Below are 27,731 nucleotides of genomic sequence, written 5' to 3'. Positions count from 1 at the left end.
CAATAAAGTGTAAAATCTAATAAAATTGGGAGAAATGTTGTTAATACAAAAGAATTCTCACAGCCTTTTAAATACGCCTTAGGATATTTTATAGAACTAGAAGTTTTATGATTTCTAAGTTGTGTGCCTAGTAATCTGGGTTTTTTACTTCACAGAGGCCAGAAAGAAGGTGCAAGGGAAGACCAACCAAAGGAGTTGGTCCTGGAGAAGCTGCAGAAATGGTGGACTTCTCACCTCTCACAGTTAGACCCGACCGTGAGATACAAAGTCAATGAGATGCAAAGTTAGGCAAAAGTGGGTATAGTCTGTCTATTGGCAAAACTAGGCTTGTCTAATTGCTGTGTTTTATTAATCAAGTTTTATATTGATAAGGAAATAATTATAGAAGGTCTATGCCCTGCCACTGTTTCCCTTTTCAAATTGAGTTTCTTTGTCATCTGTAGCAGATTGAGTCATTTTAGAACACCCTTGTTGTATGTTTATATACTACAAAATGGTTGGCTGCTTCCTGTAATGTTTGCACTACATTATTAGTGTATGCCAGGTTTCTTTTTTCAGTAACACTCTTTTAAAAGTTAAGTTTCCCTAAACTGCTTTTGGCATTAGTCCGCGTTGGGAGGTCACTGTGGGAGGCCAGTGAGCTGCTGTTTCCGAAGCAGAACTGGGAGTAAAGCTGGACTAAAACAGAAAGTTACATTTCATGATGAGCTTGGAAATTTCAAAATACAATTTACAGCTATTCAGAAAAAATCAAGTTGCTACTAAAATGTCATTGGCGTGGCAACTGCTGTGTAATTGCATTTCTCATGCAGAAATGATCTCTGGGAGGAAGCTGCTGTGTGCAGGAGGATGAGTCTGCCCTGGCCAGGGGCTTAATGCACTGAGCAGACCATGAGTAGCTGCTGAGCATAGCAAGGAGCCAAGTGAGAAGCTGATAGAAGTTACAGACAGTGCCATGAGGAATGGCCGAATTTCACAGCTGGTTAAGGAGAAGTGATGCGAGAGACTGTCAGACCTGAGGGATAACCAAAGGGAGAACTGGACTCCATTTTGGAAACAGAGTCTTGCAAGGCCAGCAGTGCTGGGGTGACTATTGATGATGCAGCTAATCAGTCATAAGGCTGAGATCACAGAAACACCAAATTTTGGTCCGAAACTGGGACCAAAGGGGAAAAGAATTAGGAGCACATTGTTAATTTGGGAGGGAGTAATGGCAGAGAAAGGTCAGCATGCTTGTCTTGCTGAGCCCTGTGCCAGATCACCACCATTTAGCTTGTCTTCTTGTTAAATCCCTTACTTAACTATTTTCTAGGTATATAATTTTCTACTGAACTCAAGTTGGACTAGCGGGCGAGGAAGAGACACTTGTCTGCCAGGACCCAAGGTCTGAGCTGATGCCTCAGCAAGGGCCGTGGGTCCAGCCACAACTACTGGGTGGACTTGAAGCCTGTGACAACATTCACAGGGGAATGTCCATCCTGATCAGCTGGAAAGAAGGAACAGGGTCAGGCTGTTGCACTTTTGTGTTTCTGCAGGTGCTGCCTGTCTGTTTGTGGGTGCAAAGACACCCACGCTGGTGTGCGTGGATCCCCATCTCTGGGATACATGCAGAGCCTCACTCATGGTGAGCACTCACCTGCAGGCAGGGGCAGCATCAGCCACACTGGGACTGGAGCAGCTCCTGGGTCTGAGAGAGTTTCAACCGAAAACCTCGCCTCTACTAGACCAGGAGGAAGAAATACTCTGGGTCCCAAAATCCTCTGAATTCAGCCACTCCCTTAGCGCCTATCTGAAATTGTCCATCTGCCCTTCAATAGGGACACTTTATGTAGAGAATGACACAGGAATTTATACTTTACTTTTTCTTCTGCTCTTCTTTCTTCTCCAAAAATAAAAAAAAAATCACCTCACACAGACATAAACCTACTTATAAAACCTAGTGTAGCAATAAACCTGATTGAAAGCAAAAGAAATAGATATTTTCTGTACAGACAGATGCCACTCGGGTTTTTAGAAGCCCTGGGAAGCATCATTGGATCAGACGGGTCATTTGTCGGACTCCCGGAGGGCTCTGCTTTGGCGTGGGAACTGCAGAAGGTCTCAGGGCTCTGGGGCCGGTGCAGTCCCTGAGCTGGAGTGGATCCTGAGGCTCCCAGCCGGGATGATGGGATTTGCATCAGCTTTTGGATGAACTGTACTTATTAGGGAAGTGCTTCAGTCTTAAGAAATTAGTATTCTCTGATGCAGAAGGAAGAAACAAAACTTTCTGTCAAGCTTTAGTGGGAAAGTTTGGAGAGGAAGAGGAAAAATCAGACTGTGAAAAGAGAGGCTTGGCCCATGTGCCCCAAAACAAGCATAACTAAGTACAGTAACATCCTCCAGTCATAGAATAATGCAACTTTTGGATCTGTGGTGATGGGAAGGGGAAAGAGGAGCTTGGGAAAATCATGTCATGCTTTCATGAAACAGGAGAGAATATGGTGAAAGGAATATGTTGGTATTTAATGAATGTTAGCTCTCTTAGGTAATATTGAAGTTTCACTCATTATCGATTGGAAAGCATTTGTGGTTTAAGGATTGCTTTACTGAAAATGAGAGGAGAAGCAGGTGAAAAGAAACACACACCTTCTTTTCCAGCCTGTCAATCAGCTTTTGCAGTCTGTTTATCTGAGTCATCCACTGGCTGTCTTCCTCAATCCAACCTTTGGAAAATATAAATAATTAACATCTATAAAATATTACTAAATGCTGGAACATAGTGTATTCATTTATTTTATAAAAATATTCATTAATAGGTTACTTTACAATTTATTTTGCTTCTTGAGGATTGTACTGCAACTAGTTCAATGTTCGTTTAGGTGTAACTAAAAGAAAGCACTATATGAATTGTTTTCCTTCTTTGTAAGATCAAATAGAAATAAAATACAGAGTGAAAACTACATTCTAGATTAATGCTAGTGCTTTTGAAATCATGCTGATACCTGAAGAAAGGAATGTTCTCCTCTGCAGATGGAAGCAGCTCATAACCTGAGCGCCTTCTGCTCAAAATGCAAAATAATCCTGGGGGACAATGTGTGTGTGTGTGTGTGTGCTAAAGCTTTTTCTATCTTAATACTTTTCTCAGTTTGCCATTTCTTAATCTTCTTTATGTGAAAGTTTCTATGAAAGTAAGACCAAGCAAGCCTGTCTCTAGGATTCCTTTCAAATACACCCCATGGAGGGACCATGTGCAGTGTCTTTTCTGCAGTTCCTCTTTCCCCTGGCGAAGGTGAAAGAAACACAGTCAAGACTGTCTTAAATATCCTGGCATGGCCAATACAGCCAAGGTGATGGGATCTTCCTCCTGCAGAGAGACAGCAAACCTGCTGTAGGGCCCTGACTCCAAGGACATTGCTGTGGTCAGCCTGGTGCTGTCCTTAGGGTCCTGCCATGGTGCTTCCAGCAGGATTCCAGGATTATTCAGACTCTAAGAGTGTATATGTTCCTTCACGATTCAAAAAATACATTCTTAGGAACTGCAGAAAAGAACTAGTTGCGTGTACATGTGCAGCTAAATGACCTAGTTTTTTGGCATGGCATATTCAGGAACCTGATATTGAGGGATTCCTGAAAGAGCCTCCTAAGATAATTGTAGACTGTCTCGCATGCATTGGGAAGAAAGGGCTTTCTCTTTGTTCGGAAAAGGTTCATTTAGCTGAAACACCTCTTTTTTATACTTACCCTCTGAGGGGTTTTCGGCTTTGTTAAGTCATATGCAATATCCTGGCTTAGGGGTTTTCATATGTCTGTCCATTAATTATGTATATAATTTTGCAGTGGACTCTATAGCTGATTTAATAACACTAACTGGATGTCCCTTGCTAATGATTCTTCTTTACCTTTCCAAGCAAACAGCCTTCCTAGATGCTTGGTGAATTTCAGCAATATGATTCTTAGGACTGATCCTTCCTATACTAGATTTTTCTAGAATAACATTCTGGTTTTGAGCTGTATAATTTTTGCTTGTGCTGATTGCAAATTTTGACGATCTCAAGACTGATTATGTTTCATCATAATAATTTTTCTGCTTCTATTTTTCTCCCAAGTTATGGAATCCAGCAGCAGAGGAAAGACTAGAGACACTGGATGTTAATTATTTCTTGTCTCTTTATACAGATAAGGCACGACCCTGTCAGAAGACTTACTCCATTTCTACTGCAGTCATACTTGTGACTGTATAATCACCTAATGTCATATAGAAAAGGTGAAACTAGAAAATGTTGTTCTACAAAGGCACAAGCATCTCTGAGAATCTCTCAAGTCTCTGCAAAATTTTGCTTTGTTTAAGTCTCAAGAAAATTACCTATTAGGTGGAAAGGATAATACTCAAGGAAACAGGAGCATTATGAAAGCAGTTCCTGGCATCACCCACCATGTGAATGTGTACATAAGTGATTGCTCTAAGAAGAGAGGAAGGTTGTTTATCCGAAAGGGAAGATTTTTCAACACATGCTCTTGATATGCACATTAATTAACCTGCTTATTTTTCAGCTGAGAGTTCTTATGGCATTGGACAGTGTCTTGGCCAGACAAATCCTCATGCTGGGGACATGCCACAGGTGTGATATTTACAGGAGGCAGAGTGTGGCTTCACCTGAACAAGTACAAAGGCTAAAGAAACGCTGGCTTGAGTGTTGAGTTCATATTCACACCTTCAGCGTTACTATGCATGTGGGCAGCAGGCAGTAAGGAGGAAGACCAAGTGCCAAGACACAGATCTTGTCTAGGAAAGCAGTCAGCTGTTAGCTAGCTGTTTGAATAGCTGTGTAGAAAGATTTTAGCTCTTTAAAATTACATGAATACAGTAAGAGTATTTGGTACAGTTTCATACGTATAGGTTCCTTCTGAACTATGTGAATTAGGAGTGCAGCAACAAGGTTTGTTCAGCTTAGAGAAGAGAAGACTGAGAGGAGACCTCATCATGGTCTACAGCTTCCTCACAAGGGGAGGAGGAGGGGCAGATGCCAAACTCTTCTCTTTAGTGACCAATGACAGAACCCAAGGGAATGGCAGGAAGACGTTCCAGGGGAGGTTCAGGTTGGACATTAGGAAAAGGTTCTTCACCCAGAGGGTGGTGGAGCACCGGAACAGGCTCCCCAGGGAGGTGTCACGGCCCCAAGCCTGACAGTGTTCAAGAAGAGACTGGACAACGCCCTCAGACACATGGTGTGAACTGTGGGGTTGTCATATGCAGAGACAGGAGCTGTACTCGGTGATGCTTGTGGGTCCCTTCCAACTCAGGATGTCCTGTGATTAAGGCTGTGTGACCTTCCTTCTTATGAACACCAGCAGTTCACAGCAGGGGACCAAACATCATCTTGCATCATTATACTGAATGAACAGCATCATTTGGTGAGTGGCAGAAAGTGAGTCGTTAATGTCAGTGACAGAAGGGTCTTTAAAAGAGGGTTAAAAAGGAAGAGGTAAGCACTTGGCTGCAAGCAGTCAGATCTGCATAAGCGGTCAAGAAGTGGGCTTGGCCCACCATGTACTTTGGTGTTCCAGTCATCTTCATGCTTTGATTCTGAAAGACATCACTAAGTCCGAAGATGTCTTCATTGCAACCTCATGTTTAATGTCACTGTGTCTAAAGAATCCTGTTTACTGAAGTGCGCCCTCATGTTTTCCAAAGCAGAAATGCTCTTTCCGATTTTTTTTAAAAATCATATTAAAGGAAAGCTCTTTTTTCCTCCTCCTTATACAGAACCTGGTTCTGTATAAGTTACAGCCTTCACCTTTTCATTCTTATCTGCAGGCTACAAATATTACCTAAGAAATGTTGAATCAACCCACAGCCCCAAAATTACATCACTGTTTGGCCCACAATATTGTATTTATTTTTTATCAGTTCAGATCTGTGTATGTATTTATTTTCTTTACAGTTTCAGCTAATACCTTCTATATTATATTGAAAATTGATATCTGTCAGTACAGTGTCTTAGTTACCATGTCTAAATTAAGCATTTGAGAGGAAGATACATGTATTTTTTTCTTTAGATGAGTGTGCATGCATCTTAAATATCTTTAAAATGTGAAATACCGTACCTGTGCTAAAAAGAGGGCTATTTGGCGACAGGCTGTTGTTCCTTTGAAGCCTTCGAGCTGAGCGTTTTCCTGGCCATTGAATTGAGAGCACTTCTGGTTTTGCTGGGCCTTGTCTACACAGAAACACAGGAGAGACTTCATGAGGTAAAACCTGTGGGAGAGCTCTCAGCCCTGTTCTCAAAAAAATGTGCTTGCATGTTCCCTTTTGAATTAAAAAAGGAGGAATACCTGTTGAAACCACTGAATTATTTTCCAGATTTTCGCTGTTACTAATTAGTTGTTTTGAGGTTGCTAGTCATTAGAGAAGTAAAAAAACAACTAAAAAAACCAAACAAAAAACAAACAAAAAGAGGATAAGAAGGTTAAGTTGGTATAAACCAGGGAGAGAAAGCTTTCAAGGAGAGAAAGCTCAAGGTCAGTGTCTGTCTGTGGTCTGGCTCTGACCATGGGAGTGTCACAGGAGTTTCATAGCATCTCTGCAGAGGAACTAGGATGACAAGAACAGCTAAAAAAGTGAGATATGAACTTTAAACATTGACTCCTTCAGCTTAAAGACTGAATAAACAGCAACACGTTATTCCCTAGGTCAGGTTGCTGGGTGAAATGTAAAACGGTGTCGGAGGGTCACTGTGACCCAGCCCCTCAGCCTGTCACTGCAGCTGGGCAGAAGGGTCGCTCACCTCTCCTGCCGAGTCTGCTCCTCCGTGGTTTCCATGGCACACTCCAGGGAGCTCTGGAGGGACTGAAGCTGGTTCAGTGTTTCCTTCAAAAGAAAGCGAGTTACAAACTGCTCCAAATCCGAAGCTTCCTGATAGTCCTAAAAATTACAAGAAAAAAATAAGCTAAGGATTTGCCTCCTTGGTGAGAATGATGTGAGATGAGATTCAGACTTCATTCTGGAAGGAAGCTGATTGGATGGTTTTGTGCATATGCATACAGACCACACAAGCAACCTGTATGTTTCTGGATGAAAAGACCTCTGAATTTCCAGTTATAGACACTGATCCCATCCAGGCTGAGAGAGGCACACAGTGGCACAACATAGTTTATACTCAAAAAACCACCGTTTTCCTTGCATTTCTTAAGTTCAGTTGGTGGCAGTACCACATCACTTCTTAAGTACTGAAAAGCCAATAAATGACTGACAACTGCAGAAGTGAATTTAACGTTTTTTTCAGATCTACTCTTGTGAAAAGCTGTTTATCTAGCTCACTGGCCTGTCTCTGACAGTGGTTACAGGAATAGACTTCAAGCAGGGCATGTGCTTAGGTATGCAGGTTTGGAAAACTTCACAGCAGTTTGGCTGAAGGACTGCTTGTGCTGGAGAGATTGCCTTCTGAATTTAACAGTCTTTGACTGATTTTTGTTCCTTTAATTTGTTTAATTATTTTTGAACCACAAATTTATGTATTTCACAATTACATGAAATGTATCTAAATGTTGGAGTTGGAGCTCGGTGTTGTGGTTTAACCGCAGCTGACAACCAAGCACCACACAGCTGCTCACGTACCCCGAGTAGGCTGGGGGGGAGAATCAGAAGGGTCAAAATGAGAAAACTCATGGGTTAAGATAAAGACAGTTTAATAAGTAAAGCAAAAGCCACACAGAGAAGCAAACCAAAACGAGGAATTAATTCACCACTCCCATGGGCAGACAGGTGTTTAACTGTCTCCAGGAAAGCTGGGCTCCATCGTGCATAATGGTTACTTTGGAAGACAAATACCATCACTCCCACCCCCCCCTTCCATTTTTTTCCCCCAAAATATATACTGAGCATGACACCATATGGCCAGTTTGGGTCATCTGTCCAAGCTGTGGCCCCTCCCAGCTTCTCAGGCAGCTGCAGACTTCTTGCTGCAAAGTCCTTGACATGGTATAAATATCACTTGGTAACAACCAAAACATCACTATGTTATCTACATTCTTCTCATACTAAATCCAAAACACAGCACTATACCAGCTACTAGGAAAAAAATTAACTTTATCCCAGCTGAAACCAGGATACTTGGTTATTAGAAAATTTGCAACTACATTTAGCAGTCTGTAGTGGTTCTTTGTGTACTGATATTTGAATACATTTTATATGTTAAAAAATATGACTATTTTGTGTAGATAATTTCAGAAATAAATTCTTAGGCCTGCCATCTTCTTGGACAAATGAATCATATTTCCATGGATGGGGCTGACTTTAATGTCTCTGGAAAGCTCAGATCTCTAAAACCCACTTCTGCGGTGACATGCAGGTAATGCTGTGTGAGGGGGGTCACAATAATATAAACACCTTCTTTTTTGTTTTCTCATTAATAAATGTAATAGAGATGATAGAGCCTCTGCTTACTGTGTAGAGCTCCCATTAGGAACAGAGAAGGAAAATGGACTTGCATCTCTTAAACTCTGAATGAATTTTTAGGCTCTTACTCTAACAAAAGCATCCTCGTATCTATTTTCCGTGTGCTCTATCAGCTGATCTTGAAAGCCTTTGGTTACAATACCTTCTGAAAGGGTTTCATAAAATATGAGGCACATTGTATGAATGTTTTCTCAAGTCACCACATCTGAAGATAGATGTTGGTCTGTTATCTCCAAGCTTTAAAGAAAACCTGACATTTGAATGGTGTTGCCTCCTACTATAGCTGAGAACCCATTTGAGTATTTTTGGCAATGCATATGGATTTTTTTTTTAGCTCTTCTCTGTTGTTCCTGATGTGAATTACAGTCAAAATGCCTTCTCTCAGAATTTTTGCATGTATGTGTTTGCAATCAGAGCACAAATATGTGATGGTTTGAAAATTAAACGTAAAATAAAAGATTGTAAGATAATAGCTTTATAAGCATTTTGCTCTCAAATGAGAGCAATCTCTTCAAGATACATGTTATTGAATTAGATCTTCTTTGAAGAATTGTGCTGCAGAAGTCTCAGATGTTAAACCACTCATGAATCATTAGAAGTTACTTATGTAGCCAGGAGCTTCATAGTCCTATATTTACTTCTTCTGTCTTTGGATTATTCAGGTATGAGCCACTCTCCAACAAATACTTTCTTATTTATATACTTTAGGAACAGATATCCACGGGAGATTGTTTGTCTTTTGAATGAATACCTGAGATTCATACCAGTCCTATAAATAATATTTATGGCAACCTTTATGATTACTAAAACTTATTATACAATAGGAAGGTTGATTTTTTTCTTCTTCTTCTAAATTGTGTCTATTGTAACTGATTTAAAACTTTGATGCACCTGACAGAGACCATTTAATTCCCAAAAATTTCGATTCTCTGTAGCATGTTAGAACAATATGTGCAAATCTGTGTAGCATGGGCATCTAAATAAAGCCCTGCAAAGGAAATCCAGGGTATGTTTTTATTTTTTAGCTTTTGCCTTTTTTTTTTTTTTTTTGGAAATAAGTGAACGAAACATGACAGAACTGACTGTTTGTTGGAAGTTTTTGAGGGGGATAATCAAAGTGTTTTAAAATTCTGGGTATCCAAAGAGTAAATGCTAAAGACACCTCTATATAGCTTTCTGCTCACAGTCATGGTACGGTGTTTTTCATCAGAACTACTGCAGATTTCTGCATTGCACCAGGATTTAGCATTTTTTTTTCCTGTTCTGTTGTCTCATAAGTTCTATATTTAAAGGCTTCCCTATGGAAAATATCCTTGTGGTCTTTAAATATAGCTTAGAGTTATCAGGTACACAGAGCTTTTTTGCAAAGATGGGCTAGGCAGGCAGGATGCTAACATCATCTGTTGGAGTCTGGAGTTATCAAAGACTTTTCCTTATGTGTGTTTTACCCAAATATTGGTGTTTACAACTCTTCTGTGTGGAACTACTTAACTCTCTTAATGCACCCAGTTGGGCAAATGGTTACTCAATATTTCTTTTAAAATGATGTCTCTGACGCTAGCAATTCTGGGCTTACAGCAATGTTGAGCGACTTTGACTCCTGCCTGCTGAAAGACAACTACTTCTACCTTTCCTTCTAAAGTTCTTCGAGGATCATGGAAGAAGGTATTCAGTATATAAAAATTGTCAGCATTATTACAATTTAAGTCATGTAGGGAAAAAGATTGTCTATTAAAATTCAACATAAACCTCAACTCCAGCTCTCAGCACTGAGGAATTACCAGTCATGCTTTGTTATTGTTTCGCCACTCTACTTCCTACAGAAAAGGGCCTTCATTTGCATTTTATTAAAGGTACACTGGTACAAGATTTCGCTTGAAGAAAGAAAATTTTAATTCTGAATGAAGAAAAATGTCTATCAATTTATTAAGTGCGTGTGATGGTAGAATCAGTTTAACTGGCATGCCCAGCATTTGTATTGTATTGTACTGCACCACCAAGTAGTAATGGGACCCACTGATAGTGTCTGCATGTAAACTAAAAAATGGCCTATTTCTTGAATTTCATTAGCTGTAAATTACCGTTCATTAGCATATACATTATAGTGCACAGCATTTTGGGCAGTCCAGATGAACTAAGCCTGTGTTAACATATCGTTCTACTTGTTAGTTTTACTGATTGTGAATGAATGTGGGTAATTTTCCACATCTCTCTCATCAAGAGACAAGTGTGATCTTTGTTAGCAGCTAAGATTTGAGTTTCCATTAATGCGACTGAAAATACACATAATTAGTGATTTCCCTGTAGAAAAGGTCACCGTGGTCTTTAGAACTGGCTTATGGCTGTCTTAAAAGGTTCAGAAGAGTTTCTCCTTTTATAAAGGCAGAGGAGGCAGGGTTTAGGTATTTCCTAAGGGAGTCCACATCTCAGGGTTACTATGGGTTCAGCAACTCTGTTGATCTTCTCAAGCCCTGGTACCAGCTCCAATCCCCTCCCCTTGGGGGACCCGACACCACTCTGGTGCACTTATCAGAAGAGCAGCTCCTTGAGGTGGGGAAGGAGGGAGATACCTGTGGTCAATTACTTGAGGCAAGCAAACTAAACTGGTTTGGGAAAAAAAATAACTTTGAAATTTCTCAGAATGCTGGGAGCTTAGGCAAGAGCTTCACAAACCTAGTGGGAAAGTGTGTCTGGCTGTCTTCTAGTCCAACCTGCTGTTCGGAGCAGGTCCGACCTCAAAGCTGGTTCAGGCTGCTTGGGGAGGGACATGTCAGATGAGTCTGGAACATCTCCAAGGATGGACATTACATCATCTGTCTTCTCATGCTTTTGCTATACACCCCTGAAAAAGACTTTGTGTATTTGTCTTCTCTATAACCCTTCTTTAGACAGTAGAATTAAATCTCCTCTCAGCCTCTTCTCCAGGCTGAACAAACCTGGTCCCCTTGGCCTCTTCTTCCTATTTTGCTATGTAGTAGTTTATGTTTTATAACATTTTATAACTTATTCATACTATGATGATTATTATTAATTTATTTATTTAACCACCACTGTGAGACGGTTCCTCTGGAAAAAACCCCTCAGAGACCTCAGAGCTATTCAAGTACCTAAGCAGGAGTCTGGTGACCTACGGTGACCCACCTTGTTTCCAGCCATTGCCCCAGAAGAGGGTCTCCTCCTATCGCTGGATCTCCTGGAGGTCCTGTGGGCTATTTGTCAGGCCTATGCAGACATCTTGGACACCCCTGAATACCCCAGGTTTTCTAAAGTACCACTAGATGCCTGTTTAAATCCCTGAATACTTCCATATTGCCAACTTAATTTCATAGGAAAACTATGTTTTTGGTGATTAAACGAGCTTTTGCTAGTTTACTGAGCACAGAGTAGTTCATCATCAGCAGCAGGTCACATTTGCAATACCAGAAATAAAAGCAATAGAGCGAAGTTTGTTCTTACTGAATAGCTGACAAATAGCAATAATTTTATGGCTTGATAGCGTGAGGAAGATACGCTCTTTAGTCTGTAAGTTTCTGATTTTCAGTATTCACAAGTCAATAGAACCAAAATGTCAAGCATCTTTAAAAACCTGGTCTATTTTTATCTATCTACATCAGTACTCAGTGACAGATTTTGTTTTCTGTGCTGCAGGTTCCCAAGTTTCACTTCATTTTATTTATATGCAAGCTATGGAATGTAATACAAATGCATCTTGCTGATAATGTTATGTTTATTTGGCTAATAAAAAGGTTAATATTAAATATTTTAATTAAATATGCTTCCGTGTTTTACTGTAAAAGATGTCAGAGAAAGAAGGCTTAAGGAAACAAGCCTTCCAATGTGTTTGTGAAGTTTTGCTGAGTATTGAATTTTTAATGCTTCCTGTGTGCAAGATGAAGAAGCAGAGAGATAAACAAAACTATCTCAGAGCTTGTACTTTGATCAGGAAAATATCAGCCTGGCAGGTACAAGAACAATTGACACCAATGAATAACATGTCCCCACCACTCCTGTATAAGCAACTCATGCAGATTCTCCATCCTAAGGAGATGATCAAATATCAGATTGCCATAAGTTCTTCTGAAAATCTTAAGATATGTTGTGTGAGGATAAAACACAGAAGTTGAACACCAAAACAGAAGGGCTGTAGCTTCCCCAGCATCCCCTGGGTGAGGTGTCTTTTATACTAAAAATATTATTCTTACAAATGCAACTCAGTCTTTTCTCTGCTGAAATATGTTCTTTGCTATATTTCTCTGCATTTTTGGCTTTGCACCTTCCCTTCAAGCGACAGAGCATGAACGATTCCTACACCACCTTCCCAGGTGCTATTTCGTTTGCGCAGGCTGGAGGAATCTGGCCCCAGAGTGATGACAGGAAGGCTCATTTCCAAATGTCTTGAACCTGCTGACACACTGGTACATTTTCTCCCAGCTCGATATTTTCGCTTTCAAATAGCACAGGACTGGAAGACTAGAGAAAAACTCAGTTCAGGAAAGCTGTGCTGACAACCTTTTCAAACCATAGGAAGCAACAGAGTACACAGAAATTATGCTGCAATTAACTTGCAGGAGTCAGCTGTCTGCTAATTTGTTGGGTTAAAAACATCCACACGTGGAAATAATTTGGAGTGATGGGTACAATTTTGTTGATCTCAATTTAAATCCAGGAATCCATAGCCAAGGCAAACTCCATTTGCTCTTGGTGAGAGATCTTTTTGACTAAAGGCTGAACAGATTGGAAATATTTGTAAACAAACTCCAATGTATTTATTCATTAATGCATGTGATTTTCAAAACTGAAACAAGATAACATGAAGAGTCAAATCTATTTCATGTGCAAAAGTGATTCAGAGCATACTTTTGTACTAGATTTAGGTATGAGTCAAATAATGCCACACACTTTGGTATTGTCAAACTTACATCAAGGCACAACAAAAAAAAAAGTGTATTAACTTACATTTAGGGTTTTTAAAATGTCTAGTTCTACTTATATCTGGAATAAGGAGGGTTTCTAGATTAAGTATTTAGATTTTTCAGACATTCTGATCCACCGTTCAGCTTTTTGTTGAAGACCGACACATCTTCCTTCTCCAGGGTTTCCTTGGAAACCAAAGCAGAACAATTTTTCTAGGGCTCCAATTCCACAGCCGCCTCTTGTGCAAAGTGCCTACTGAGTACGGGCAACGTGAACTGGTAGGAAAGCAGGGACTTTCTATAGGACGGACAGAGTGGTCCTTGTTTATCTGACTCTTAACTAGATAAACAAATTGGAGGAAGTACCAATTGCTCCTATTTTTACGCCCCCAGATATTTAAGAGTGAATGAGCTGCCTACTTGTAGTGGCATGCACTCTGTGAAAGTTTAGCAGAAGACTTATAGTTAGAAGCGCTGAGCTTTCCCAAATTCACAAAAAGTAAGAGGGGATGGAAGGCTCACGGCAACCCACAGGACTGGGTCCATTCAGCCCCATGCTCTGCTTGGGGGAGTTCAGCTTCAATCTGAGAAGTTTTCAATTTTGGTTTTTAATAGGACAATTTGGTCCTTGGAAATTTGGTCCTGGTCATGGGAAATTGCCACAGCTGCTGTAGATACACTATGTCTTTGTAGCTCTCAAAGTGTAGTTCTTCAATTCTGGGCTTTTTCTGTTTTCTGTGTATGAATTTTCCAACTAGGTGATGGCTTGCATGACAGTAATAAATGCTTCCAATACTCAGTGACTATTCAAGGGACTAGGTGGCACTGACAAAGTTTTATTCTCTACTAGGAGTGAAAACCCCAAGCCTCGCTCTGCATACATGCCAGTGGCTGTTCATAACCAGACCACTCATTTCTGACCACCTGCTTGTTTGAGCCGGAGAGTCAACTAGAGCTAGGAGCTACATCACATCTAGTGTGTGTCACTGATGATTAACATAATTTATCCATGCTATCTAAATATGCTAACTAGCTTTTGCTGCACTCACAGCTCTGATTTTAGGTGGATATATTCCAGATTTTAGACTTCAATACAGCTCAAACTATTTAAGACGGAAATTTGTTATTTGCATTCCAAGGATTTATCGGGTAGTCAGGTCACATAACTTATCTGTTTCCTAAGAACTCAGTTCCTATTGAAAATAATCCCATGTTTGAACTGAGAAATTAATTTCTATACAAAGTCATAGTTGCTGGGCATATCCTTGGCTGAGAGCTCTATTTTAGAATATTTGAGGACACAAATTTTTTACTGTGTTCACACAGTGTATCTACTAATTGGAATTAAAAGTATTTTTTTCCATTGCTAGCCTTGTTCTACTTCTGCCACCTCTAAGGAACAGTCAATTGTGATATTCTTGAAAGAAAGATAACCCATTTAACTTCTGTCTTCAGTCAGGAAAACAAAAATCAAAGAAATAGTGTGGTTTTGTTTTGTTTTGTTTTAATGTGTTCTTCAAGCAGACAAATGAAACATTTATTAGTATTCTCTTATGCACTTCCTAGTCAGGCCAATGCTTACTTCTTACAACTCTGATTAGTCTACTGGGGCTCTTCCTCTGCAATTAACTTCTGAAGTAATTCTTAAATGCTGTGTTCTGTTTACTTCCTGTAGTTATCAGATGAAATGTCCTGCCCTTTAGCAGTAGTTTATGCACATGGTTATTTTTTTTCCTGAAGTATGCATAGCTAGAATAAACTAATCTGTTGCTTTTCAGTGTGCAGCCCAGTGAGGCACTGAGTCAGTGCACATTCAGTTCCTTATGAGTGGAAGATGCACAGCATGAACAGACTGACATTCAGTTTACTGGCTCAAGCTCTAAATAAATAAGCTAAACTTTCAGGTTTTTATTTTGGCAGTTTATGTAAAATGTGTGAGTACTGCACTCTTGCATCTACACATCTTTTAAACCCCTCCAGGGATGGTGACTCCACCACTTCCCTGGGCAGCCTGTTCCAATGCCCAACAACCCTTTCGGTGAAGATTTTTTTCCTAATATCCAATCTAAACTTCCCCTGGTGCAACTTGAGGCCATTTCCTCTTGTCCTATCACTTTCTACTTGGGAGAAGAGACCACTAATATAGTTTAAGTCATTAGCATATTTTACTAATATGTTTTCTACTTCAAAAACTTGGAATATTTTTTCAAATTTGGTCTATTTTCAAATATTGATATGTTGATAATACTTACCCACATTTGGCATGGGACATGGAACCCTCTCTTGGTACGACGATATGCAGAACATTCTTCAGATCATTTTCAAAGACAATTTTGATTATATCCAAACTGTAGCACTTTGCAGACAGAACATTATGGCTTTGATACTCAACCATTTTTACAAGCCTTTTCCTACTGGGCTTTTGCTGCAAACATGTATTATGTGTAAGAACTTAAATGCAAATTACTAACTTTATCTAGATAAGAAAAATATTGGATTCATGTTCAAATAAACAAAACATACAATGTAAAGAAAATGTCACAGTTTTTACTTACTTTCTTTGTTTTGTCCATTGCCTTCAGTACAGTTATGTTTAAGTCTTCCAAGACAGACAGAACATTTCCATACTCTCCTAAGTGCTGGGAAAAATATTCTAAAAGAAGAAGAAAACCCATGTTACATATTAATGATCTGAAAAATGTTGTTTCATTAAATAGAAATTTTATCAAGTCTGAATTCAGTTATGGTATTATTCTCTATTTAAATATACAAAATTAGCAAGAATTACAATGAAAAGTACAATTTATTTTAAAATTTTGTACTATTTCCATCAAAATCATTCCCGGAGTACTTAAAATAATAAAATCAGTATTTCAAAACATTTTCTTTCAATAAATATGTTGTTAAATTGGCCAAAAATAAAATATAGGTTGAGAGATGAAACAGACCTATTTTCAAAATATCTATCTTTTCTTTCTTAACTGGATTTTCAGTTTAATGGTCTACTTTACAGTTACTAGCATGCAATGAAGTTTTCCTGTGTATGTAGTTAATCTGATTACATTGACAAAAAAATGAATAATTCTGGCAAAGCCCTTGGAGATAAGATCAAGTGGGGGCTGTTATGGGTTGGGGTCAGCTGAGACCAGTTGTTTCTCTCTGAGAAGCAAAGAAACCACGAGTTGCTCAGATAAGCTTCTAGTGTCAGATGCTGCGATTATATTTACAACAAATATTATCCATGAAAAATACTTTTAATAAAAATCATGGCGATAGCGTAAGTTGCAGGCTGTCCTTGCATAGCTGCTCAAAGTGAGGACACGTTAACAGAAAGATCTGATGTAAAATCAGGGGGCATAATTCAGTCAGAGGGATTACAGCAAGAGGAGGAAGCAAACCTGGGAAACCATGACCAGAGTTCCCATTTGTTCAGTGCAGCAAAATACAGTAAAAGAAGCCACAGAAAGGAAAAAAACATAGAACAAAAATTATAGTAAAGCTAGAGACTGTGTTAGACAAGGCATTGAAATAGCAGATCACCTGGAAGAGCATGAGAAACAACATCTAAATAGCAGACAGGAAGAACTAGATTAGATAGAAGCTTTTTAGAATAAAAAATAGCAATACTTTGAGGCTTTTAAGATGCCAGTGTGAGTTTCTCAGGGGAATAATGGAAGCATAAGGTTTAAGGAGCCCTGTGACATAACCCGTTATTGCTGAGAGGCTGAAAGAAATTATTGAGAATGAAAATGTGCTGTGAATTAGTATCCTGGAAGTGAAGCTTCATTTCTGAGAACTGAGATAACTCAAAAAGAGCTGTATAATCACTAGCTTTAACATATGTTAAGTGAACTCTGTACCAGTATGACAGATGAGAAACACCCTAGTGGCAACCTATGGAAGATTTAAAAGACAGCTGAAGCAGCCCATATTTAACCAGAACAGACAGTAAATAGAGGCAGCACTAGGCTGAGACTCCCCACCAAGTCCTCTGGCCAGCCTGTGGTGGCTGCAAGGCTCAGGTGCTAAGCAAACTTATAAGTCTCCAGTGCAACATCAACAGCAGTAAACACCTGTCTTCCTTGGCCAGTTTTACGTAATTTTGGCCAGATTCTCAACCAGCAGAAGTCATCATAGCCCAATTCACTTCAGCTGAGTCTCTTGTCATATATTTGTAAGCCAGAGGCTGAGGTGTTTCTCAGTGGGTTCTTGGCCATGGCTAGAGTTACTCTGTGGGTGAGAGAGCTTGGCAGTATTTCCAGCTTTTATAGGTCTTCAACATTCTTGAAAATTCTTGAAAAATTAATCAGGCTACCATCTTTACCTCAACCATAACTCTTTTTTTGACATTTTGTGGGAGGACTTGCAGAATTTTGCTGTGAATTGTTTTCTGCTGCAAGCAGAAATAAGGTGCTGTAAGGTTTAGTGCTTTAGGGAAAAGACTCACAGCCCAGAATTGGTTACAGGAATGAGTCACTGGGCCAAATTCTAGGCCTCATAGGAGCTTTTTTGATGAAGGATGATAAAACTTGTTAAACTGCTGTTTTCCCTGGCTCTTGTTGAAGGAAAGTAATGAATTTTTCTCCACTGGGATACCAATATGACAATCTCTTTCGAAATTGCTAAAACACTGGTACCTCTGAAAGTGATGAATTAACTAGAAAAAAATATCTCACAGGAAAGGAAAATAAGTTATTTATCTTTACATCAGAACAAATTTTGAAGCTCAGAGAAGTACTGATTAGGAAAAATATTTTCCAAGTAATTTCTGCATGTGATGGATGACAGAGTCTGAAAAGATTATAAGCCATCTGCATTTTCCCAGGAGTTATTTCAATGAAATTTACTTTGTATTTGAGCTACAAAGACTAAGCAAACAAAAAAAAACCCCACCAACCAAACAAAACCAACAACAAAATCACATGGCGTGTTCACTTGTGCAAGGCTCCCACAGACATAAAATATGCTCTTGACCAAAAAGGAACTTACCACAGAGCTCTTCTGTGTCAAGATTGCTGGAAAGCAAAGAATATAGAAGGTTAGCGAGCTCAATACTGTTTTTTGTTGGATTGGTAAACAGTAGAACTAAAATATTAGCCTGACAAGGTCATGAAGCTCCCCTGCCTGGGCTGTAGCAGGAGATACGAGTGCCTGGCCCTGGCTGGTCTTGCTCTGCTTGCTTAGGGAGGCTTGTCCTAAGCCAGTGGCTGTAGCTGTGCTGCAGTCTTTCTGGAACTGGCTGTAGCTGTGTCCTCCTTCCCCAATCATGTTTCCACTGTCACCTTCCTTCTCACCAACAACCATCTCTGAAGTTCCTCATGCAGCCTTTGTGCAGCATGGTGCAGAGTTACCGCTCCTCAGGCTTTACACATTTGGTCCCAGTGCTGGCAGAACTCCATCTAAACACCAGAAATTGGGTTTTTTCCCCACTTTTCTGCCTGTACTCCTCTTCTGTGGCTGTGATGCTGGACAGCATGGCTCAGAGAGCTCAGATCTCCATGCTAAATGAGGGAAAATGCGATAACTTTCTCCTGTTTGTGATCCTGGCTAGGCAGTAGTCCTTCATGGGAGACACAGTACAGTAGGAAGATAAAACTAGACATAGCCCATCAGCATGCCTAATTTCTAAGACTTTTTGGCCATGCAAAACCATTTCACTAGTACTAACTTCAGCGAAACTAGTGATGTGAAAAGTATAGCTGTATTGCCACATTCCCATGCCAACACTACATAAATACATAAATATATGTAAGTATTCTATACAATTCAAAACTGTTCACTTCAGATTTTTTCTTGATTAACTCTTAAGCAATATTTTCTCTCTTAAGCAATATTTTCTGAGCCTTTAATAGTCAAAAGAAGAAACATTTGACCTACGGCTCAATTCTGAAAGTTAGCATATTGACTTTGTTCCAAGGAGAAGAAGAAACTGGTTATTAAAGAAACTTAAAAGCATGTGTGTCCTTTTTGAATTTTGCTGAGGGGTGAATATTGAATGGCTGATTGCACTTAGGATTTTTTTTCTCTTATCTTTTTAATGGGATTTTTTTATTGACCTTTTAATAAAGTGATGACACAGTATTATCTTAAAGTCACTTTCACCAGTACTAACTTCCATACATCTGGCTTTTATTTCATCAGAGAGACAGACAGAAATTGCAGGACCCTGGGTTGTCACAAACTTGCATACTCAGGACTATTAAAACTTATGATTGCTTTTAATTGATGATGTAAATGAGATTTTCCCAAAACCTTTATTAACAAAAGGTGGCCTTATCTTTGAATAGGCCAAGTTGGACGGCTGCAAATGAAACTTGCATCTGATGTTTTCCAATGACCTTGGTGGCAAGTATAATGAAATTCATCGTCTGTATGAACTGTTGCTGAAGCGGAGACACTTAACTCTTAGGTCAACCAACCATGTGAAGGGAAAAAGTGTCTGCGACTCCATAAGGCAGTTCACCACAGATCACTATGGTATCAATGATCAGTCGTGTCTGACCAATCACTTCTGCAGTTCAGCAGTAATTTTTGGAACAGTCCAGTTGTTCACACCTTGAATGCAAACTGAAATCCTGAAAGCTGGAAAACTGACTGAATCATAAAGCAGTGACAGAATATGATGATGTTAAATGACAGGAGTTTGCTGTTATGATGCCTACTCTTTGTTCTTTGTCCCTGCATTTTGTGCCTCTTAATGTCATCTGCCTTCTCTTTGTAAAAGACATTTCTGCATTTCTTAACGTACAGCCTAATAACTGTGTTTAAAACAGTCTTTCATATTGTTAGCCAGTCAAATTAATGTTCTCTTTTCAATGTCATGTTAAAATCCATTCTGGTCCTTGTTCTGCAGTATCCTCAGCAGTGTTGTAGCAATGGAGGGAGGGAGGGGCTCAGAGGCGTTCAGCATTTCTGTCATCAGAACATTGCTGCTAGTCCTATTGACAGAAGTGATGCAGCTGCAAATGGACTATGAGTAAAATGGAAAAGCATTTGGGTTCTGAATTCATTTTCAGCTAGAATTGGGCACCTGAAGAACAAGAAAATTATTGTCCAAAGTGATTTGTGCAGCAGCTTTCAGGAAGCCTGTGACAGAGCATAGAAATGACATAAAAAGCGTGGATTTCAGTCTAGTGTACTCATAGTATTTTCTTCTCTATTATAAATACCCTCTGAGGCTCCATTGTTCTTGGCATCCTGTTTGAAGGGGATGCTGTTCTAGGCAGTAAAACTATAATTTTGTGTCACTGATTATCTCATTTTTTCAGTAATAATATGCTGCTTCAAACACAGTCATGAACAAAGCTAGAAATTCTTTTTCTGTATACAAACAATACTGAGCTCCCTGCTGGATGTTACAGCAGCAATTAAAGAAGTTTGGAATATATTTAATAGTGCAGGAGTGATGTGCACACCAGAGGGCTGTTTCTGCAATTCAGTACTCAGGTTTATAGTGGGCACCTCTTCATCATTTCAGTGGGTACGTATGCCAAGGATGTTTAGGATTAGACTTGTAATCTGGAAATGCTGAACATATTATTTGCAATATTTGCTGGATGATTCATATCCAGGTACCACAGCTCCACTCCTGATAAGCACACAGTGCAGTCAAATGCATTCACGCCATGTCAGCATGATCATTTTTTAAACTTCTTCTCTCAATTTGCTTTCTGACTACTAAATGCAGTCCCTCTACATGTCTGACTTTGTTTCTAAAATGTTCCCTACCTAATAACGTGAGCTGTTTTTAAAGGACTGTTACAAATATCCCACTGAGCAGTCCTGATCACTGCAAAGCTGATCAGACCTGTTGCTCAGTGACTGCAAGTTCACTTGTGTGGATTGCGGCAAAAGTGCCTATTTGTGGTACCTCTGGAAGTGGCCCAAAACGTAGGGGTGCAAAGCAGCTGTGATCACGCTCTTGTCCTGTGCACCACAGTCAGCTGTGGGCTGGGGCCAGCCAGGAGGGAGGGAAGGTTAAAGCTATTCCACCCGTCCATTGGTGTGAATCCACCAATCCACAGCCCCATTGCTGACCTGACACATACCATTCTCTGGGACAAAAGGCACCTCTAGGCAAAAGTACCAGCAGAAGATCTGCGTATATTCCCTGGACCACAAGAAGAGGTAATGACATCTCTTCAGTAGCAGAATCATATATAAAGGATGGATTCTGGCATCTAAAGCAGCTATTTTATTGAAGAATCCAATACTACAGGGCATTTCAAAAAGATGGACCCAATGACACACTGCCTCAATGTTGCATAGATCGCATGGGACCCCAAGATTCGACGCTACATTCTTGGCCTCCATGATCCCCAGACATGACAGCCTGCAACTTTTTCTTGTGGGCAGACATCAAAAACCATGTTTGTGCCACCATTAGCGACTATTGTGATGTAATTCAACTATTGTCTCCATGTTGTCTGTACAGCAGGTGAAGGGAACACAGAGCATTTATAAAAAGGTTTCTAAAACTTCATAACTCAGTAAACCATTCATAAATTTTTATGTAATTGTAACGTGTTACCACCATGAAATATACTGCTTTGAAATTTGGTCCACATTTTTGGAACACCCTGTTTATGAGAGACTTTATGAATCAACCTAATTTAGGAAATTCATTGCCAGGACTATCATATCTAGAAAAGGATAATGCTTTCTTCAGATCTTTCCTCATTCTCAGATATGAGAAGGATTTATTTCAGAGGCTTGAACCAATTCTTTTTTGAGTTCCGTGTGCATATCTCTGCTAAATCTGGTTTTAGGGAGGAAAGTTTGAGGCTGGTATCTCCTATCATTAAGTAGAAACACGATTTGAGACTGAGCAGTTTAAGTGTTACTTAGACTGTGCAAAGGTAAATTGACTTTTTTGAAACTGAGATTAAATTAATTATTGTTATGCAAATTAAAATGTTTATTTTCGTTTATTAAACTCCTTGGAAATGCACATATTGATAGAGATAACAAAACTGCAGAGGTTCTCTGGGAAACCCAGATTATGGAAGGGACTATGTCCTCAGACTATACCTACCATTAGCAATGAGCTCACTGCTAGGAAACCAATGTTATTAATACCTTCTGAAAAAAACGAAACATTCTAGGTCAGCTTCACTTAGGTCAATGCAATTGAAACTACTCATTACCATTTGATTTTCCCAGTGTGATTCTCATTTTTTTCTGCAGAAAGCTGAATTTCCCATTAAAAATGACTATTCATATGGAAAATTTCCAAGCAACTCTATTTGCAGCCTGTCTGTGTGACCAGAGAATCTGTTAGCATCAGGACTCTGTAAATCATTCTCAGTGAACTTGTGCTCAGTCATGAAATACTAAAGTGTATAATCAGCTCATTCTGACCTGTATCTTGCCCTTTTCTCTGTACTTCATTTCCAAACTGATTTCTGTAGCTATTGTCTTGAAAAGTCTGAGAGTTAAAGCCAATAGCTGCAATTACATCTCTTACGTACTAGCAAACACACCTTTCTGATGGCAGTGCTGCACCATGTGCCTGAAATTCTCATTTACTCTAAAAGATCTAGTTTTAAAAAATGGACAAAACCCAATGTGTTATTTTCTCCCTGCATTTTTTGCATTCAATAATTCCTTTTCAGAAAAAACACTTTTCACTCACCTGCAGTTCACCTAAGTAAAGACCCTGTCTGTATTTCATGCTGGTTTTAATAATATTTTTTTTTTCTTCATTGTACTTAGTAGTTAATTATTTTTTTCCTCTGTGCTTGTATTAAACTGTGATAAATCAGCAATAGCGTGAGACTAAAACATGCCTTCCAGATGAAACAAAAGAAAACCATCCAAGGCACAGATAATTACTATCCTTAGATGGCTGTTAAACTACTGCAGATTTGCCATTATTATCTTCACAAGCAGACTATTGAAGGAAACACTGTGGTCCTGTATAAGATGTGTTTAATTTTAGTTGCTGTGCACAATACTGGATTGCAGGCTAATGGAGTCGGATGGGTTCTCACTGTTGCAAGGATAATGCCAAACAACTTCTTGCTCTCAGGCATGAAATCGACATCTTTTGGAGTTTGCTATTAGGGCAGGTGATCTCAACGTTTCTCTTTTGACTCAAGTGAGGAACTAGGGCTCTGCTAATGAAGATCTGGGCAGGTGGGAAGGAGGTGGGTTTGCTTTGGGTCTGAGTCCTAAATGTAGATGTCCATATGTGTGCTGGGTGTCCAACCTCCCTTGCCAAGCAAATGAACCCCAGTGTATTTAAGGGAGTTGGGGGATTTTCGGTGGACTAGCTAGCAGGAGCCTGAGTAATTGGATATGAGATAGGCATCTAGTGTTGTTTCAGATACTCTAGCATTTCTGCCACAACCCGTGTCCCAGCTGCTTGTCCAGTGTCATTCTATCCACCTAGGGCTGGTGTTTCAGGTAGGAGCTCCTTAAAGGCCTTATGCCTGGGGAACAGTGCTGAAGGTTGTGTGAGCAGTGACTTCTTAGGTGACTTCATTGACTATCGCGGGCCCTTAGACCCTCTGCCAATACATACACATGAAAGTGTAGATGTCTGTCCATACTGTCAAGTCCCATCCCTGTGTGTGCGGTACATGAAGCATGACAGACTCCCCCAAATGCCCACCATAAGCTTGGCTTTACAGGTGACCAAGGCTCTCAGGTCCTCACCAAATTCATCTCTGGTTTGTGCATAGTTTATCCTCTTTAGTTTGTTCTACAGGCAAAGGCTTAATGAGACCTTCTTGTCTTTGGGAGGTTGTCTGTACTCAAGGTCTGCCTCATCCCTCCTACGTTGTAACTGAGGTTCTGGTTGAGGGTGTCATTTTACCAATGAGAAAAGTGAGAAAAACAAATTTGATTCCCTACTGACTCATATGAGTCAGTAATCAGTGAAGCATTTATCGCACCATCTCTCCAGCAGCACTGCAGACTGAATCCCCTCGAGATCCTCTGTATATCTCTTAGTTTGTAACTTTGCCAAATCTTCTCATTATCTCCTGACACCTTTTCCCTGAGGATATTGTTACGGAAAAACAATTTCCATGAAAGTTATGAGTGAAGTGAGGGAAGAGAGAAAGATAGGAGTAAAAGGGAGGTTTACATCTGCAATGACTGCTAAAACCTATTCACTAAGCCGCTAACCATGTCAAGGATTCATGATCTGCTGAAACATGGGCTCATCAGAGTTGACATTAAAATTAAGCAGGGGCACATTTACCAAGAAAATGAGCTATAAAAGCATTCACCCCATAAGCCACGAATTTCAAACTTTTCTTGCATACTTCTCTCCATGGAGAAAAAGATCTTTGCTACCGATACTTTTCTCTACTTTGAGCACATTTATTCGGGCAATAACATATCTAAACAAAACAGCTATATTTCTGCAGAACTACTCCCTCTGAAGCTGAACTGTGCTGCAATACTGTGTTTCATGCAAGCTGCTAAGCGTTCAATAAAGACAGATATGAAGTCCAGGTTATGCAATATATTAATTGTTTAGAAAACACTAACACCACAAAGTTAGAGTTTTCTGAGTTGGGATAATTGAGAGTTTTAATAGTTTCTTCAGCAGTATTACAACTCCCAGACAGGTGCACTGAACATGTGCCCACGTTGGATTTAGAAAACAGGTGAGAGCTCAAAGAAATGTGAAGATACAAACTAGGTAGTTCACATTGTTCAAGTACTTGAAATACCAAGTTAACAATAAAAACACCACTTTTTTTCTGATTAGACGCAAATATGGGAGGAAGGTGATCTTCAGATTTGGGTTTGGCATATACATTATGATTCAGTGATTTAAAAGGGCCAACAAATGAAATAGCAATGGAAATAACACCACAACAGTCTTTTCAAGTTTCAAAATTTTTCAAGTTGGAAGTTAGAAAAAGCCAGTCATGTTCAATGATTCTTCTTCCTATTTAATCTGCAAAACACTTTTGTGCTCCAAACTGCTCCTAAAAATAGTGCCTGGGAGAGTATGTTAAGAAACACAATACTTAAGGCTGTGAGACAATTCTACTCCTCTCTTCAGCCTTAAACTTCACAGATATTGCTTTGTAAAAGCCTGCAATTTTTGAAAACATAAAGTGTTTCTTGTAGTTAACACCACCAGCTCATCTCTCTTATCTCCAGATGGCTTTGAGCATCAGCCACTGATAGCCTTTGCCTTGAGCTGTGTCTAGTGATTTACACTTGTGTCATGGTAGTACAAATTGCTACCCAACCAAAATGAGTGTTTCACATTCACTTGATCAAGGAGTTAATAATGAGGATGCTCCAAGACAGCAGAGCATGTGCGTCTTCAGGTTCACAATTACTTCAGCTATAACCTGCAGACCGCATCCTCCGTGCACTGTATGTTGTCACTCTTCTTGTCAGCCCTAGGAAAGACTTCTTGTGCTTTTGCATCACCTGCATTTGCCTTCAACACCCTTCCCATTGCTCCCACCAGCCCTGCAGAGCCTCACTGGGCTTCTTTCACCCTCACAAAGCTCTGAAAACATTAATTCAGCTTTCACATAGAGTGCATTGAGGTTTTTTTGAGGGCTCAGGACAAGAACTCACAAGCTGCCAACTGTGACATTACATGTGTGTAACACAGATGTCATGTCAAATATCTGTCAAGTCAGGGGGGAAAGATGAGCTCTTCCTCTTGCTCCTTCCCTGCTCACAGCCATGCTTTCACATTGATCTAACTTGTGCTGTGGTGGCTTGACTCCCACCCAACACACTATGGGGATCTACCTTGTCCTCTTGATACCTTCAACAGATCTTAAGATGTTGCCCAGGTGCTTATAGTATGTCTATTTTTGGGCTATCTGCAAAACACTTAAACCATTATGAATAAGGGGAGAAGGACTACTGTACAACTCTAGGTTGAAACTTAACTCTTTAATAATGACTTCTCTTGATTTCTTGCCTATGGTTTCATTTTTTTAAGAGTCTTTAAATACAAGACACTGCTTTGCAGTAGATGAAAGTGCCAAGTGCTGCATACTAGGAAAGGAGAACCTGGAGACCTGGTTGTAACAGCCCAGACCTAATCCCTGCTGCATCCACACAAAGCCTTATTTTACACGGGCAGAGTGAGGGTGTCTGAGTGGGGACCCTCCATAACAGCTTCTTTATACTATTTGATGGTAAGTGATTGCACAGGGATTTCTCAAAAGTTTAATGAGATCCTGGAAAGACCCAAATAGAAGTGACTTTCAGTGGAAGTCAAATGCCTAGTTGGCTTTCAGCTTCAATCTGAGGTAATGACAATACTGGAAATTGCATTTAAGGAAGAATAATTAACTGCTGCCCCCCAAAGCAGTCACCTTGTGCTAATTACGCATCAGGAATGCTAGTTGTATGGTCTAATCAAAGCAGTCTACTCTTTATGTAGCTTTTGAAGCACAGTATCTCTGAATAATCAGAAGTTGCTTCTTTCACTGAAAAACATTAAAATTAATTTAAAATATAATGTAATTCTTGGTATTATCTCCCTGCCTTGATTAAAAATTGGGAGACTGCCATTCACTGGGTCACCACAGTGGCCCATTGGTGCCATGTCCTCTTGTTTCTTGTGAACATCTGTGAGCTATTCTCCCCATGGGGGGAATTTCTGTGTAACTCTGTGTATCCAGTAGTTGACCTTAAAACTAATTATTGTATTGGCTTATGGTTCAGTGGACAGAAGGCTCATCCACAACTTCTAACAATTTATCATTTTGATTGCCAGCTCTTACAAATACAATTAATGTATTAAAACACCTTCACTAAAGGTAAAACATCATAGCAGTACCAAACTATGAGAAAAAATACTTTCTTTTTTCATGAACACACTACTTCACTTAATCTGGTTGTCTAGATAGTGATAGCATCATTATTAATTTACTTTTTACCCGATGTATATTAATTTATATATTTGTTCCAGGCTGTATCAAAAGGAAAAAAGGAATGGAATTTTAAAAATAATCAGGCAATCAATTAGTATGATGTGTCTTTACCAGTATTTATTTAATGCTGTAAATGTTGTAAAAAGATAATATACATTTTATGAAATAGAAAGAAAAAATTAATAAGTCTACACATAAGCATATTCATAAATTGCAAAATATATGTCAAAAAAAATCTACTGAGGAAAGATCCTTAGCTAATATAAATTTTCAGTAAAAGCAATGTTCTGTCCTGGATGAATAACCTGTACTTTGGGATCTAGAGAAATTTCACATCTAAATTAATCCTGGCACAATTTGCTCCTATTGCACCTATCTTTTGGAAACTTTATCCAGTGGTAACTGATTCCTAGTCATCTGTTTTCTTAGTGATTATGGTCACTGCAGTACCAATTGTTTCTTCTTTTGCTCTGTAATAAGATAACACTTGCCTACAAGGTGCAGAGAACG

General features: G+C 39.5%; 1 protein-coding gene across 2 annotated transcripts in view; it reads right to left on the bottom strand.

Annotated features, from left to right (window-relative positions):
* NECAB1 (N-terminal EF-hand calcium binding protein 1) overlaps positions 1–27,731 on the bottom strand; it is a 58,232-nt gene that overhangs the window by 10,981 nt on the left and 19,520 nt on the right. For both annotated transcript variants that reach the window (XM_065053950.1, XM_005499498.4), the window contains exons 4-8: positions 18,337–18,362; positions 15,903–16,000; positions 6,765–6,901; positions 6,085–6,197; positions 2,626–2,702 (exon numbers count right to left, since the gene is read on the bottom strand). In XM_065053950.1, coding sequence (XP_064910022.1) covers positions 2,626–2,702; positions 6,085–6,197; positions 6,765–6,901; positions 15,903–16,000; positions 18,337–18,362 — 451 coding nt within the window. The remainder of the gene's footprint in view (positions 1–2,625; positions 2,703–6,084; positions 6,198–6,764; positions 6,902–15,902; positions 16,001–18,336; positions 18,363–27,731) is intronic.

Source organism: Columba livia, chromosome 2 (genome assembly GCF_036013475.1).
Source record: "Columba livia isolate bColLiv1 breed racing homer chromosome 2, bColLiv1.pat.W.v2, whole genome shotgun sequence".
In the NCBI taxonomy this organism is placed as follows: domain Eukaryota; kingdom Metazoa; phylum Chordata; class Aves; order Columbiformes; family Columbidae; genus Columba; species Columba livia.
This window is presented reverse-complemented; position numbering and strand designations above follow the sequence as displayed.